The sequence below is a fragment of the Apteryx mantelli genome, chromosome 7, assembly GCF_036417845.1.
Source record: "Apteryx mantelli isolate bAptMan1 chromosome 7, bAptMan1.hap1, whole genome shotgun sequence".
Taxonomy (NCBI): Eukaryota; Metazoa; Chordata; class Aves; order Apterygiformes; family Apterygidae; genus Apteryx; species Apteryx mantelli.
Window position 1 is genome coordinate 7590619 of NC_089984.1, and position 17098 is coordinate 7607716.

A 17098-nucleotide genomic window follows, 5' to 3' on the forward strand; every position below is an offset into this window, starting at 1 on the left:
CTGTATCCACCTACTGGTTTTTCACTGAGAGCATAATGCCAGCTATTAGAAACCAAGTAAAATATGTTGGTCTGACCTAGCCCTTCGCAGCTACCTTAATTTTGGATCCAGTTTCTGACCTGGCCATCCTGGAAGGACTTTGTTAAGGGGTAAGAGCAAGTTACAGAGTGGTTGTGTGGGCCAGAAGACAATATACCCACAAATTTGCGACTGTCAAGAGACAAGTATTGTTACAAAATGATAACCTTACTCAAACTCAAAGAATATAATTTTGTGTACAAGACTGATAAATACTCTGAAATGTTACAATAAATAGCACACAGTTGTAAAAACAGTAAATAGTTGTATTTTCTATACTGCAGTACAGTAATAGAAAATATTAGCTTCCTGCTATGTGTCACACCAGGAGATAAAGTGGCCAGCTAACCTGCCTGTTAGATACATTGAAAAAGTAGCTAGGTAAAAGACAGTCAAGGAAAGAGCACCGCAACTGATATTTTGTTGTACAGATGATGTATTTTTCTCACGTAAAGTATTCTTTAATAGAGTAGTAACTGTGAGCTTTAGCACCTACCAGTTAATAACATTACTATTACGTTAAGATATATTTTTCTCTTAAAATTTCCATTTCAAATAAGGTAGACCTGGACTTACTGATGCAGTCACTTGAGAGGCAACTTGCCAGGGGCTATGTTAGGAGGTATCCTTTTATATGCACCTATTCCATTTCTCAGTTCTTTGAGGGAAGCTGCTGGTTTTTCAATGGAACATTTTTATCTTGAAGGCTCCAGTCACACATATGTTAAAGATGGACCTTTACAGGGGAAGATTCAAGTAAAAATGATCCACTTCAATACTTGGAACATCTTAAAAGGTAAAGAGATGGCTCTGTGACTTACTAATTTTGTGTAGAAAAATTGTTATTCACATAGGAGTGCTGAATGATAAATGATTTTTCAGTTTGCATTATACAAGCTAAAGCTATCAGCACTATCAGTGAAAACAATGAACTATTCTTTCCTGTAAATGATTCATCATGATGTAGGACAAGGGGTTTCAGATAGTAAATACATTAATGGAACAGCTAGAGAACGTACAGTACTACTTACTGTATGGACAGCTGGAATTCTTACTAATCTTAGGCTCACCAAAAATATACAAGTTTTAAAATGGAAATCTAAGGCACACAAAATACCATAATGATTTGATGTATACTGTATATTATATAGTCAAGAAGCATAAAACTGCTGGTACAAAATGATGGCATAATATTGGTTTTGTTTTATTATTATTTACAATCCCTTCATATCCTCTATTTGAACTAATATTAAGCTTTGAACTAAAATTTGCAGCATACCCGGTTTTACAAATTTTACTTAAAATAGGTAAGATACAAAGAATGGGTTCAAGTCCACCATCCTTTGCCATCAACGTTTTTGTTAATTTTAACAGGAACCTGTAGAATTGAATCCTAGGTCATTACATAATGATTGCTACTCCAGACCTGACCTGGCTCCTGCAAACACTACACTTGTATACATTTATACAGGACAATAATCTCATTGATCTACGGCCATATTTAAGTATTTGTAGCACCAAGGTCCTAACTGGCACTATGTGTTAAAAATACAGCTCATCTAATTTTCGTACCGAAACTGTAAATATAATGATTACAGTTCAGTTTTTCAAGAAAAAAAGCACCTTGTCTAGGTTTTAAATAAAGCAGATCTAGATATTTCATATTCCTTTGTTACAGCACCACTACATTATAATATTATCAAGTATATTATTAGTATATTTTCACACCGGAAAACTCTAACCTCATTATACCTATGGGTCACCCAGTCAGGGAGGATCCCGAGGCATAATTAAGGTACAGCTTCGTCTCTGGGCCTGATCCTGCAGCTCTCAGTCACGAGAGGAGTCCCCACTCAAGCAGGCCTCCTGGCTCCGGCGGGACAGGTACAGTTAAGCAGAACTGTTCTCATGGAAGAAGGTGCAGGATGAGGTCGGTCCTTAGCTAACGCTGTCATTTGGTAATTTGTTTAAATAAATAAGTTTAAAAAAGAAATACATAGGAGAGGAGAATCAGAAAGAAGAGTGGGATGCTACAGTATTTGAAAGTAATGGAGTGTCTGTTTTTCCTCTGGTTTCACAAATACTCATTTCATGATATGTCACTTTTTCAACAAAACTGGAGAACATAAATGTCAAATGTTTGGAATGAAGAATACAACAACCCTTTCTACATGAAATGTATAAATCACTTAAAATTCTTACAAAACATTTTTGTAAAAAAAGTTTGAATTTAGAAAGCCTTAGCTGGTGAATATTACAGATGGGTTATTCTCAACTAAAAATTTGCCGTTAAATGTTAGAAATTTCTTACTTTCCAACACTTATTTTGTATTTTTTCCAAATTAGTATTAATTATTTTTTTCAGAAGAGAATAAGGCAACTCTAGGGGGTATTTTTTATCCCAAAACAATCCCACCCCTGAGGCATTAGGAACATTTGGTTGTCGTATAACTTAAAATGCTCCAAATGAATGAGACTTACATACTTATTGCTCAAATAAATCATAACAAATGCTGCCTTTAAAAAACAGATAGTACTCCTCTAACTTCCAATAGCAACACATGTATTGACAAGATGTTTCTTAATTTCATATTTGTATTATCACTTACAAATAATAAAAGTTTCTGTATTTTATAATGGTTGTTTATATGTAACATAAAATCTTCAATGAAAAAGGGCAAGTCTAAAAACAATCATATATGCTATTAGCATACATACTGCAGCTGTAACAATATGGAACTCTACACAGCAAGAATAAAATGATTTCTTCTGTAGAGTATGCACAAACCTTAGACAATATGATCCTTATACTACACTATTTCAAGTTAATTTTAAAAATAGAAAGTGCTTTTAAAATATATATTTACAGCTTAAAAACAACTTCCAGCCATCATTACCAATAATTTCATTTCATACATAATGACAAATCTAAAGAGAAAAAAATTCATTGGTTTTCTAAAAGATTTATCTGCAATTTGGACTATAACAGCAATGGTTGGAAGTTGTTAAAGCAATGGCACCATGAAGTAATAATTCAGCTTATTTATTTTTAACTGTTTGATGTGGTTAAGCACCAAGAGCTGTGTAGAGCTATTACTGTATAACTTGATTTAACAGCATAAAATGTGAACCTGTTAAAATCCCTATAAATGATTTTTGTAGTAAACAGACTTGATTTAAAGCACCAAAATATAAATTCCTAAAGGTAATAAACTGAATGATTCAATCAAGGTTAATAACCTAAACAAAGTCTTTTTTAGAATGTATTAAAACTATACAACTTTTTTTTTCTTTTTTTTTTTTGCTTAAAATGTGCTTGAGCACCACCAAATGTTAAAGTCACAGTTTAAGAAGAAATCCCCCCCCCTTTTTTTTTTACCTCAGCCTTAAAATGGTTGAGATGAACAAATAGTAAACGACATGAGACTTGTTCTTTAACAGCACCTTAAAGAAACTGTAACACTGCACCAAGAGGAGGCATTTGATACTAAAACCTATGCCCAATGGTTATAAGGCCCTGCAACTCGCGTGAGGGCGTAAGAAGATACTGTTATTACATTATCTTTAGTTACTGTTAATGCTCTGCGTGATGGAATTTGGTTGAACTCATTGTCTTCATAAAAAATCTCTCTGTTTTCACTGGTTTGCTTTGTTTTCCTGCTGCTAGAGTTTAGTTCAGTATTTTCTGTTCCTAATCTTTCTGCTTCTTTTTCTTTTTCTTTTGCCCTCTCAGCCATCTTTGCTTCCCACATTGCTAACCCATGTTTCGGCTCATTTAAATTTTTGTGTTGGTAGAAAACTAAGGAAATTCGCGTGGGATGATTTCGGTTGGGTTTTTTAATAGGTGTGGTAGCATGGAGTTCCCGTCTTGCACATTCAATTAAGATAGAACCATGAGAAGGTGCCACAGCAACACCACCAATATCATCATCCAAAAAATTGTGCTCACTGTCTGACCACATTTCCTCAGCTTTTTCTTCAGAATCAGCCGGTTGTCCCAGTGCACTGTTTTGCTTTTCATCAACACAGTCAAAGTCACACATCTGTTCTTGATGGGAGCTACCCTTTTCCATGGGGCATCCGTGAGAACAGTCAGCTTCGCTTCCGACTGCATCCTTGGCTGGAGAGTTTAGCGGTACTGACAAATCACAAGAGCTGATCATCTGTGAAGAAGGAGAATTGTCTAACTGAAGCTGACAATTCTGTTTGTCTGGCTGATGTTCAAGTATACTGGGCAGGGGGTCTTTATGGGCTGGGGGGCCTGAAGCAGTGACATCTGGAAGAATTGGTGGCACACCATTCATCTTATCATTCAGCAAAATTCCAGTATAATCTTTGACTGACACATCAAAGTTCTTACAATTAATATAAGGTGTCACGTGAGGTTGCTTACTACTGCATTCAAAATACCCGTAGGGAACTGAAAAATCTTGTTGAATATTTGTCACTGCTGTTAGGTCAGGCTTATGTGCTAATGATGAATACGGATGTAAACTATCCACCTTAAAAGGGGAGGAAGCCGTATACTGTTTTAATAAAGAGCAATTTTTAGTAGTGTTTGAAGTATGTTTCATGGCATAGAGGTGATCGGAAGTCTCCATTTTTATTCCAGGTTTTAAAGCATCTGTTTTGTTCCCTAAAAAAAATGCACACCAAAGTGTAAGTATTTTTCCTCACTTAGTTAATAAAATATACCATTTATAATATTTTCATAATTGTTTTCTAATATGAGAGATATAACGACAACTCTAAATTTTTCAGAATGGTAACTTTTATATTTTTATGAATATTTTTATGACTTAAAATAGTATGTTAATTACCTTGCTGAATTAGTGCCTTAACCTTTTCCAGTCGGACTGCTCAGTGTTGTTATATAAAATAGACAGGTATTTCACAGAGGGATGAATAAAATAAATAAAATCAATTAAGTACTCGGTCCAGATTCACACAGCCCAGTTCTACCTAGATGCTTCCTACCAGCTGACTGCTCGCCTTCAGCAATGCCCAATCCAATAGGAAGCCCTAGGTAGAAGATTTTACATTAATTGCTGAAATTTAGGCTGTCTGAAATTAAGCCTGCAAAACAATCAAAATTCTTGACAGCCTTACCCCAGATTATGGTTGAAGAAGAAAGTACGTTTATAGATCATGTCCATCTTACCAAAATAATACTGAATTACAATGATCTGTGCATTAGCAAGTAACTTCTCAGAATTAAAAAAAAATTACTGGCAACGTACTCAAGGTAAACCCATTTTTACAAACCTGCAACCTGTGATTTGGCTCTGTCTCCCATCTAATTGCCAAACATGAATTATTTCAAACCTTCTTGGAAGCATACTTGGTTCAGTTTATGTCAGCTCCCTAAGCAGTTTCTAGTCCTGGCAACACTGCAAGTGTGCGCTTTTATGGAAGAGCCTCCTCAAATGGCTCGTTCTTGTCGTGGATACGTTTCAGCCAGAGGCCACTGAAGTACTGGGAGAGAACTGCCCTGCCTCGGACTGCCTTTGCATCAGGCCCTAAAATTGCTTTACATCTCCCTTGCTGGCAAACTAGCACCCCACAGAGAACTCTTACGTATTCTCATAAAAGACTGGCTCTGTCAGTGTTTCTTCTTTGTTCCATAAATACACAGAATGTTTAACTGCTTGAATTAATACCGAATATAGAAGAACTATCCTCTTTTGTATTCTCTCTTCTAGTAATATATAAATAGTTATGTATTAAAAAACATTCTTTCAACAGAAATAAGAAAAAAGCAAACAGGGATAAGTTTGGGACACATAATAGTTACTACACAAATACAGAAATTGTGGAGGGACAGAAGAAAACTGCATCAACTCTTTTAAAGACCTCTTCTGTGAAAGCAAACCCCAAACATAAAGTCACTTAATTAAGAAAAAAAAAGCCAAACCAATGCCTTCTTCCTAAAAGGTCTGAAACAGCAATTGAAAATTTCATTTTCCATCATCTCTGATAGAGACCCCTATATTCTCTGAAAATAAGTCTTTACACAACCCACAGCACTCTGGCAATGGCTGGGGCTCCAGCAAGTTCCCCACCTCTCGCCAGAAGCAACTTGCTCCGTGGGGCGATGGAGCAGAGATGAGGGCGGCAGCGCCGCCAGCAGAGGGGAGGAAGCGGGACAAGGATGCAGAGGCAGCAGGGCTTCGGCGGGGGGGAGCAGGGAAGGAACTTCGGGGAGACTGTTTTAATTACACACACATAATTCACACTACTGCTGAATCTGATTGGTTTTAGTGCTGGTTTAACCCATAATCTGTGGTTTATAAATGTGAAAATATGGTAATTCAAATGGTACCTGCCACTATAAGAGGAGAAACAAATGTACATTTAAATCGTGATTACACGTCCTCTTGTAAGAAAGAATTTCATATTGCTTTGCTATTCTCAATCACTTGTCAGCACACGCCAACTAAAGACCCAGCTGGACACACTGAAACTACATTAAGTAGAAATTAACATTTTCTACTTCTATATGTGTTAAAGAGATATATAGAAACATATATCTGGTCTGGTAAAAAGCTACACATTCCTTTAAAAATAAGATTAAACAAAAGCCAGAGGAAGTTATGATTATGATAAAAACATTACAGATGTTAATAAACGGAAGTTAATTCAAATACATGAGAGAAATATATGAGAGAAATCAGCAATGGTTCAGATGAGATGGCATCATTCCCCAAGAATACCTCCTATTCAAACACAATCTGGTGCGGCTCCTGCGGAATCCAGCGGCTAGTGTACGACTCCGCTTTGGCCCAGCTCAAAAACTGGCTCTGAGTTGGTGGCTCATTTCTGGTTCTGTACAGGCCAAGAGGAATTGCCAGCCATATGGACTGAGTATTTAGAGAGACAAAAATAACCTTTCCATGTCTAAAGATTATTTGTCGGAATAATGTGATTAATGACAGGACTATATAAGGAAGGATGTAAGGCCTCTACCTTTAACGTGTTTCATAACAATTTAGGATTTCAAAGGCTCTCAGTATTATCACAAATGTAAAACTTAAGAGTTATGCTGCTCCCTATTTATAAAGGTGCACGACAAATGGCCCTTTTTAATATCCAGTGTTCTACAGAGGACTTGACAGCCAGTACTCAAACCAATTCTTCATGTATCCGTGTCCGACAAGCAGACTTGATCTGTCTTCAGCACTAAAACTGTCCACCTCAACACCATCTCTGCAGCAACGTAAAAGCACAGGGCAGTCCTCTTTTACCACTTTTCAATTTCCTGTTCTCAACGTGGTGAAGACACGGGGGTCCGAGGATTTGTTTAAGGTTTTCAGGTTTTTCAGCTGGGCAATATAGTAATGGCTCTGAAACGATGGTCAGGTATCTTTCAAGAGAAGATGCTAAATCTATGTGATGGACAACATGGAATAACCAGCGTTGTGATTCCTTCAGAACCCTCCTCGCCTACTCCCAGGAGCGACTCACACGGCTAATGCATGACAGATTGCACTCCTTACATACAGTGGTCATCTTACCTCATATAACTGCACATTCTCCATATTTTTTTTAGTATTTAAAAAGCAAAAGCAATACTCTGAAATCATCCTCATCAGTAAATTGAGTACTACACATTGCATATACCGTACATCAGTATTTCTTCCTTTCCAGTTGATGTGAAATCTTTCTATGTAGCTGATTATTCTTTTGTTCTTATATTAGGAGAAAATTAATAGCAGTATCTGACTTGTTTACCTCTATCAGTACTCTCTTTATTCATCACTTACCTAAAACTATACAGCCAATATTTTTCTTCCTCCCCTAATGAGTTTTTCTATCTTTTATTTTCATTATCTATTTTTCAAACCCTCCTGTCTTTTATGTTTCAATGGTGTGACCAGAATTGAATGTCACTCTTAATGTGAAGGAATAGTGATTTAATAACCAATTGGTTCCTCCAGTTTACCTTCAGGAGTGACTACTGGATGGTCTAGTTTCACCTCCTCTGTCTCACAAGCCTTTTGACTTTGTGTTCATATTGAGCCTAATTATCTCGGCTAGACTAAAATTTCTCATTTCTCAGGATTAAAATGGTATCTGCCACGGGCAGAATGGAAAGGACAGACCAATGACTCATCCCCTTCAACAGTCTAAAAACGTTTGTACAAGTGTGACGTGTAGTATTACACGTCCATTATTTACAGACCTTTACATTTGACTGTGGGTTAGGGTTTGGGGGCAGGGGCAGGGCAGCAGCAGTGTGCTGAGGGCTTCACAGCGACATCGAGGCATTGTCCTGCGTGGCTGCAGTAAACAACAACGGCTGTGCAGAAACACGTCATTTATCTCATGCAATGCACAACACCTTGCACTTTTCCAAACCTGAATTTCCTCTGCCGCTGATGCCCAGTTACTGAGGCCTCTTTAAAATTGTTTCCATAATTTTGTGGCCATTTGTGCCATCTGCAAATTTTGGGCTAACAGTGTTACATGTTTTTTCAAGTCACAAATAAGGGCATCAACGTCACATGATCACTTGCAGAATCTTGGGGAATCCACTGTCAAAACTTCTATGATTAAAGCTAAATATTGGTATTTGGATCTTATTTTTTCATCTCTGAACAACTTGCTTACTCATGAGTTTTTCTTTCTCACTCTGTGACTTATTTTTACTAGCAGCCTTTAAAAATTACTTTACAAAAATATTTAAAGTCCAAATGAATTATATAAGCTGGCTTGATAATGCAGTTATTTTACTATTTTCGCATGCTCAAGGAATTCTAAGATAAAGTCCCATGTTCCCAAAGCATATAGCAAAACTCAGGATAGCATACTATTCCTTAAAGGCATGGTTTTCAAATACAGAAGCCATGCTCATTTGTAACTACCACGTCATGTGCCGGCAGGCAGTCCATAATTCTGCTTCAGGGTTTTAGAAGAATTTTCTGATGAGATGAGATTACACAGTGCCAGAATTCCTTCCCACGCCGGAGCCGTGCAATGACTGCAGGGCTTCCAGTGCACCCTGGGCGCTATGGAAGTTATTCATCACTGCTTCGGAGTCACTGCTGTATGTCTGCCTCAGCGGGGGCACTGCTTGTATATTTGTTTCACAGCCTGTAACTATGTCTTCTAAACTTGCATACAGACCGAATGACTATCCCATTTCCTCAGGGTGTCAATAATACCACTTTTCTTGTTCTTATTCCATCTTGTTGTATTCAAAGTTTATTTGTTGCCCTGATGCCTTTACTGAGTTAAAGCAAAGTGCCGAGTACAAATTACAAAATTACATTTCAGATGGATTTTTTTGCGATACTGCAATATTTTTTTCTTAAAACACAGGCATTCTTTTAAATTCATTTCTCCTCTTAAATCTATCACATGTATCTGGATCTCTCTCATGAAACAAAATTCAAAATTATAGCGTGTTGGCTGTCTGATTTTCCTCTATTCTTTCCAAAAGGCACATAGTCTATGTTTTAATTCCATTAATTTATTTGCTTCCCTCTAATCATAGTTTTTATTCCATAGCTTTATCCTCCTTTTCCTCCTTTTCTACTTTTTATTGCTGCAAAGTCCCCCAGATGAGTTTTATTCTCTGTTCTGAAATTAATGGTCCAAAAGCTGATCTCAGATACAACATCATGAATCTAAAGCAACACTGCACAGCTCAGTCAAGTAATGACTCTATATTGCAGAAATAGGTAATTGTTGCAAAAGACTCTGTGGCCACAGCCATCATCTCGTAACACAGAAAAATATGGCATACTTTTTACCTAGCTACTCTCAGATTCCACCTTTCTCCCCCTCACTTATAATACTTCAAGGGAGAATTTGAGAAGTACCATCTTGTTAGATAAAACCTGCTTTTTGCAAATCCCTTGCTTTGCAGCGATATCCATGACACTGAAGAATCAGAAGAAAGAAAATTGTCTTATTATAGAGTTATGTGCTATACATAGTTGACTTGCACAGTTTCTCAGAAAGCCATTACCTTCCACTGAAAGTGGATGATACAGTTCCTGTACTTTCAAATGGTAGAAATTCAAGCCTGCTATTTAGAGAAATATTCCTACAATAATATTTCAAGCTCCTCCTACTGCCATTATTTATTAGAAGAGGGGAACTTGGAAATATTTCATTGGTGCAATATCATTACCTACTGTTATTAACGTAACACTATGAACTTATTTTTGGGTGATCATCTGTTTTCTCCTGTGCCAAGAGAGAATAATGGCTACAATGACTTGTTTATTAGCTCCTGAAAAGCAGAATATGCAAATATTTCATAAGAATGAAAGGTTTTTCCTTCCCTTGATGGATAAAACACAATACAGTATCAGAAGAGACAGGCAGAATTTAATAAGCACCACTCACCTAAACAATGCAATGTGTTGCTAAGATTTTCTGGTGCTTCAGTTTTCAGCTTCACTGGTGTTGAATATTTTTTATCTATTAACATCTGCTTTTCGGTCGGGGTCCTCCTTGTGTCTGGTTTCTTCTTCTTTGTAGCTCTAAGAGGCTCAGCTAACATTCGTACTTCTCTGGGAAAAGCTGTAAGCACCTGTATTGCCCCAGCCTTTATCTTGGCTTCCAATCCCTCTTCAGTGCCGAATTCATCTGTTTGTGAGATTTTGTAAAGAGGTAACACATGGAGCTGCTCATCATTTGGAATCACCCCCACTCTCCGGTTATCTTCCTTCGTTAATGTACAAACCTGGCAAGAAGAGAAACATTTACAAATATAGCCACATACATAAAATGCAACAATTATTTAATTATTAAGCATTCACCCTAGACTTAATTGCTGTCTCATATTTTATGGTCTGAATGCTATACATCTTTCAAATGGAAACATCTGACAAATATTTTGATTTACGATGCAGAAAAAGTTAACTGGTACCTAAAGAATAAAATCTAGGCATTTATCTTGGACAGACTCTTTGTTCAGGAAAAATTCCACTTTGGATCAATTCATATTATCTACAAATATATGCCAAACTTGGTAAGTAATTTCAGCTGGAAATATACTGGGAATTCCTAACCATTTTGATTTCTTTGTGTGTTTTTTAAAATACATTTGATGCTCAGATTAAGTTTTAAGAACTAAAAAAAATTTCCTGAAAAACAAATGAAAATATTTTATCTTGGGTTGCACAAGAAGTTTCCTGAGACATGGAACTATTTTGTTTTTTTCTGTTTTGGCAACCAGAAAAAAAAGAAAAAAAACCCTCTAGTTATTCACGTTGCTCTATATTTTAAGCAAATCTCAACTCTAACTCTCTCTCTATATACACTTCTCTTAAATTAACACTCTTCCCCAACTCTGCCTGCCTGCTGTAAGGAAATCAGGAGGCTCAGTTTGGTCTCTCTTAGGCCACTGACCTACTTTCTCTTATGAAATTATATGTTGCTGTAAGAGACTGCAGTCAAGAGGAGAAAGCTGGTTAGATCCAGTTTGATAAAGACACATCAGAAATGTGAATAAACATCAAAATTTGGCATTTATTAATTCTTGTTATAATGTTTTCAAATCACTGCTGGACCTTTATAGTACTTATGATTTTCAGGACTTCTGGAGGTCCAGCCATTATTAACATTAAAGATTCACCTTAAAACAAGAGCTAAAACCATCAGCATGCTTGTTTCCTAGGGACAAAATAGCGTTCTTAAAAACAGAACAGGCAACGTTTGTCTGGTTCCATACTGTGCCTTCCAAGGGATGGCTATGGTTTTACATTGTGATCAAATATATGAATAATCACACCATTAATGGTTCTACTGATTACATTCAAAAGAGACTACTAGTTCTCACAACAAGATATTACATTACTAGAAAACCATGCATTATTATCATGGCTTAGTTAAGCTCCTATTTCGCTGGGAATTATTAACTACACACATACAGCAATTTGAGCACCATCCAAAGCTATAATGATACTCCCTAAACGGACACATTATCATTCCATCATTGTGTAGGTTGTATGTGATGCCGATCATGAAACAGTTAATCCAATTTTGCAGACTCTTGTCACGATGCCTAACATTCCAGGGGAGAATAATAATATAATTTAGGGAAAACAAACAAATTTTATTTTACAGCATAGCTTTCACATAAAGGCATCACAAAATTATTTCCAGAATAATATAATTACAGAATCACAAACTAGAAGTCCTAAATAAATAAGGCAGTTAAGGATTTATAAATAGCTGTATGCAAAGCTTGACAGTTGCAGAGCAGCAAAAGGAGAAAATTTAAGGGGCACAGACAAAGGAGAAGAGCTTTTCAGGTGGCGTTTTAAAAAGCATCAAGAGAAGGGCTCTCGGGAAGGCGAAGGGGCAACCAGAAGCCAATGAGTAGCATTTACTGATGTGCTCGATCCATGCGTACTTACCTCTACTGGGCAGCCTTTTGACTATGAGGAGGATTTAGAAAAAACAACAAGTTGTTCCATGAGCAGCAAACGCAGCCTGGTTTCACAGGGGCTTCTCTGTCCCGCGCGCCCCTCTCCCAGCCCCTGCTCCCCTTCAGGCCCCGCTACCCAGCTCCCCCGGGCGAGAGGCGGCAGGGCAGGCTCCCCCGGGCCCGGAGCAAGCACGGCTGCTCCGCCTGCCCCCTCCTCAGCGCCTCCCTCCCTCGGCAGCTACGTCCCACAAGACTTTCAGAGAGAGAGGTTAAAATCTCCAAGGTAATGAAGCTCCTACACGTCTGGGGGTATCTGGGCGAAATTTGCCAGCAGATGCCAAATCATTCAGAAAGGAGGGGAAAAGAGATCAGAACTGACAGCACAGACCCATAATGCTCGTTTTCTTACAAAACCCAGCACATGCTCCCCGTTTAAATTAAATAACATAAACAATAAAATAAGCATGTAGGCACCTAGCTCCCATGCATTTTGAGTAGAAATGGTATGACTCTTCTTTAAAATATTCTGTCCAAACTGTACATGGTTGGACTCATGCACTACTCTGAAGAGTAGGTCTGTATGTTGAAGATTTAATCCATAATGCTTGCTAATTTTGAAAAATCAAGAGGCTCATCCAGTTTACACCTGTGAATTTTCCCACATTTCAACAGACATGTACATGAAAACCTCATCTTGTACAGTTATTAATTTCTTCTTTTCTATAAAGTCAGAGATTTCTCTTAAAAACTGACTACTTTTAATAATCTTTTCATCTGGTAAAGGTAGATTACCTCTACATTTTTGCAGTGCTTGACCCATTGGGAAACATAGAAGCAGAGGGAAAAACACAGCTCATATCAGTGGAAAGACAGCTCATTTTAGTTCCAAGTGGGTATTTGTCAACATCGCAAAACCAACATCCTCTTTAAAACAAGAAAGCCGAAGAACTGTTCAGAGGAAGCGGCTGTAGTATATTGGCAGAACTGAGTGTGAAGGTAGAGTCACTCCAACACACAAAATATATTAAATATTGAATTAAAATACATAAAATTGAGAAATTAATGTATAATAAAAGTGTATGTTAAAACACTGAAAGTTACTATACCTATAGCCTAAATACCACAGAAGAAAATTTCATGTATGTACATTTTCAAGAGAATTGTAATATAAAAGGAAGGACCCAGTAACAAGTGGATAATTCAGAAGTTAATATTAGAGGGAAACCAACTATAAATTGAGGCTCAACAGATGTGCTAGCAGTTTATAGTTGGAGTAATCCACCAATTGTGAAACATTAGTTTCAAAAGCCATTCATTAATATTGAAATCTGTGCAAAATATTCCATAAGAAACTTATAGAAGCTATTGCTGAGAAGTTAAAAACAAGATTTTCCATTGGTATTGATACTGTGCTGCAAACTGATCAAAAGTAAAACTGAACAAGAGAAAACTGTGGACTATGTTAAGCCTGATTTTTACAGCAAAGCTGCACATCCTGCTGCACTGAATACTTTTTCCAGAACACACAGCTGAATCACCCAGGATGCTCAAGAGCCAAAGGAAATGCTGGCCAAATGGTTTGTTTGGATTTCCAGCATACCTGGTGATCAAAATCATTAGCTACTCTGAGTTCAGTGATGTCATGGTAAAACCTGCATATTCATGAAACTTTTTTCTTAACTGAAATGCACCCATGAGCTGAACGAAATTCCCTCCAGAAAAGTCCAAAGAAACATCTGTGGCCAAACAGCTCTGAACGCATGACTGCGGAGCTCTTTGATCTGCCTCCGGCCTCTTGAACTTCTCACGTAGAAATGATGTAGCCTTTTCTGCTATGTCCTAAGAACAGATGTTTTGAATTCAAGATGCAGCAGTCAAAATGCATTTCTAAACTTGAAGGATGGAACTGAGTTTCCTATACAGATCTTTGCTTTGCAGATGGGAAGCAGGATGGACGTCCTTTGGGACTCATAAATGCTGCATCATCATTTTGCTTACTATTACAAATATGAATGACTTGGCTTTCTTTTCCTTTGCAGTTTTTGAGACAGTGTGCGCGGTTTTATTGCGCTATGACGGCCTGAATAAGCTTGCACAAGTCTGAATAAACTAGAGAAGGAAATCCCAAAAGATTTTCCTCAGGACCACTTATGGATAACAGTAGCATCTCCTGGATATACACACATAGCAAGTGGCATCAGGCATCTCAGGCAGCATTTCTGTACCAGGTGCTGTGACATGGGTATGGGGTACAAACCCCTGACTGGGAACTAACGGAGCAGATGAACAGAGTGCACTTCTAACGTGTCTCTTTTTTCACAATATAAAGAAGAGTAACAAAAATCCTTCCTATACAGTGCTGCAGAGTTTATCTTTTCTCCTGTTTGTTATAATCTGCACCACCGGCTTAAGCATGAGTATTCCCGCAGCCCCCAAAGCGAGCTGTGCATATCGTCCACCACGGTATTTGTGCAGTCCGTAACCACCCACAGAGACGCTCTGCCAGTTACAGCAAAGGCCTCGGCCTCTACGCCATGACGACTTGCTAAGATGCAACCTACAGAAACACAGTATGCTACTGAAGACCAGAGGATCTTTTTTTGGCAGGAACAGTTCATTGACGGATTGCTGATTGACACTCACTCCTTAGTTTTGTCAATCATAAATTTTGTATTGTAGCTGCCCTTGAAGCATAGATTTATCTTGCCTCCCTTCCTTCTTCACAGTCCCTACTACAGACTGTGGGGCACCGACGATTACAAATAATTGCAGCTGGTCTCTCTCCTTCCTCCACCCCAGCGAAAAGGGCAGCACGCCCTGTAGGACGAGAAACACCCATATACCTGCTACAGAACTAGCCGAGTTGTCACTAACCATTTCGTGCTAGTCACTATAAAACCCCTTACTTCACTGGTTTAAATGGATTTGCACAGGCATAAAGAACGCAATCCTTTGCAGCGAATCCATTCAAGTAACAAAAACACTTAAATTTCACAGACTCCATTAATAACTATAAAGCTTTTATTTGCGTGTTGCTCAGTTGCAGTCTAGCTCATATCCCCAAGGAACACTGCATCCTAACTGTTGTTGTAATGTGCATCAGTGGTTCTTAGGACAATGTTAAAAGATGACAAAAGAGTCTGAGTAAAACTGGATGGTAAATTTATTGACTTAAAGGTTCTTCAAAAATTCAATTCAGAAGCAGAAATTACTTTTGCTACTTTCAGATAAACATGTTAGTTTTACACCTCTGTAGAATTTCCAAGTTTTTTCATTCTACTACAGAGCAAACAGGGAATATTCATTGTTATTGTTAGCTTTTCTACCAAAGCACAGCTCTGCTGAATTCGGGATGTGATTTTGCTAACCAGGAAAGATGTTCAGTGAATCAAATCTCCCAACATGGTAAACCTGAATTTTTGTGAGTTAAAATGTATTATCTACAAAATCTATCCTGAATCCACAAAACACATTTCTCAGATGGCTTTCCCCCCACCGCTAACAAAAATGACAACCTCATTTATTTGCAGAATCAAATACAAATAATTCAGTTGACCAAAGTACATATATATATCTGGAAAAATATAAGAATGCTTTTCTGAAATTCTGACAGAGACAGAGCAAGGGAATATTTAATGGCAGCTCATTAGATAATACATTCTTTTAAATATGTAGTAAACTCCATGCTTATCAAACTCATTTAAGTGCTTTGCTGAATTCATGTCTCTGTCTGGTTGCCTTTGCTGAATTCTATAGTTTAAATATATTCTGTTTTTCCTTTACTTTCTGTACACTGTGCGATATTCCATTCGTATCTGTGGTGAAAGCGATTCACCAACAACTGATGGAAGAAAATGAAAAGGTGTCGCTTATGCCATAAGTAGTGGTGACAGAGCTGGCAGCATTCACAGATACCATCTTGCAAGATATTTCCTCTAGACTAAAAAGGTTAGAATAACTTTAGATTGTAAAAACAAAGATTTTGCTTTGCAGTGAGAAGGAAGGGAAGAAATCCTGTCAACACTAACGAGATGCAAGGTGACAAGTATGCTTTGTATGGACTTTAAACCGAAAGGTGTCATTACAATTAAACAAATCCAATCAAAAACAAAATACAAGAGGAAAGTCATCAATGAACTTATGGATGTTTGAGGTTTATAAGGCAGCACAAATCATTCTCATTCTGTTTATTACTGCATTATCAGAAAAAAAACATCTACATGAAAGCTAACAGTCACCTCAGATCTAATACACACACATACTACATATTAAAACAAAAATATGCCATGGTTGAGATTTAAATGACTCCTCCATCCATTATTACCAGAGACCTACAACAAAAGGTAATTTATTTTAAACTAAGTAGATAGTTGAAGTAGCTTTTGGAACTAGATGACAATGCAGGACGTGACCAGACAGATGCTAGAATCACACGTGGTGACTTCCTTTTCTTTATGCTTTTAGCACTAGTTTTTCTATTCAATTACCAGTTTTGGTTATAAACCAAAATTAAGAACCCTAATTTTGATCATCAGCAAGCTGATCTAGATTCAAAAAACCTCAGGGTATTCTATCACTCAGTTTCCAAAACAACAAAATTCTTTGCTTTAGGCTTCTGATATGTATCATGGTAAC

At 37.4% G+C, this 17098-nt stretch overlaps 1 protein-coding gene across 1 annotated transcript in view; it reads right to left on the reverse strand.

Moving 5' to 3' along the window:
* Positions 1 to 692: 692 nt before the first annotated feature.
* TET1 (tet methylcytosine dioxygenase 1) overlaps positions 693 to 17098 on the reverse strand; it is a 71219-nt gene continuing 54813 nt past the window's right edge. The window contains exons 10-11 of the mRNA XM_067299747.1: positions 10435 to 10774; positions 693 to 4714 (exon numbers count right to left, since the gene is read on the reverse strand). Coding sequence (XP_067155848.1) covers positions 3573 to 4714; positions 10435 to 10774 — 1482 coding nt within the window. The 3' untranslated portion in view covers positions 693 to 3572. The remainder of the gene's footprint in view (positions 4715 to 10434; positions 10775 to 17098) is intronic.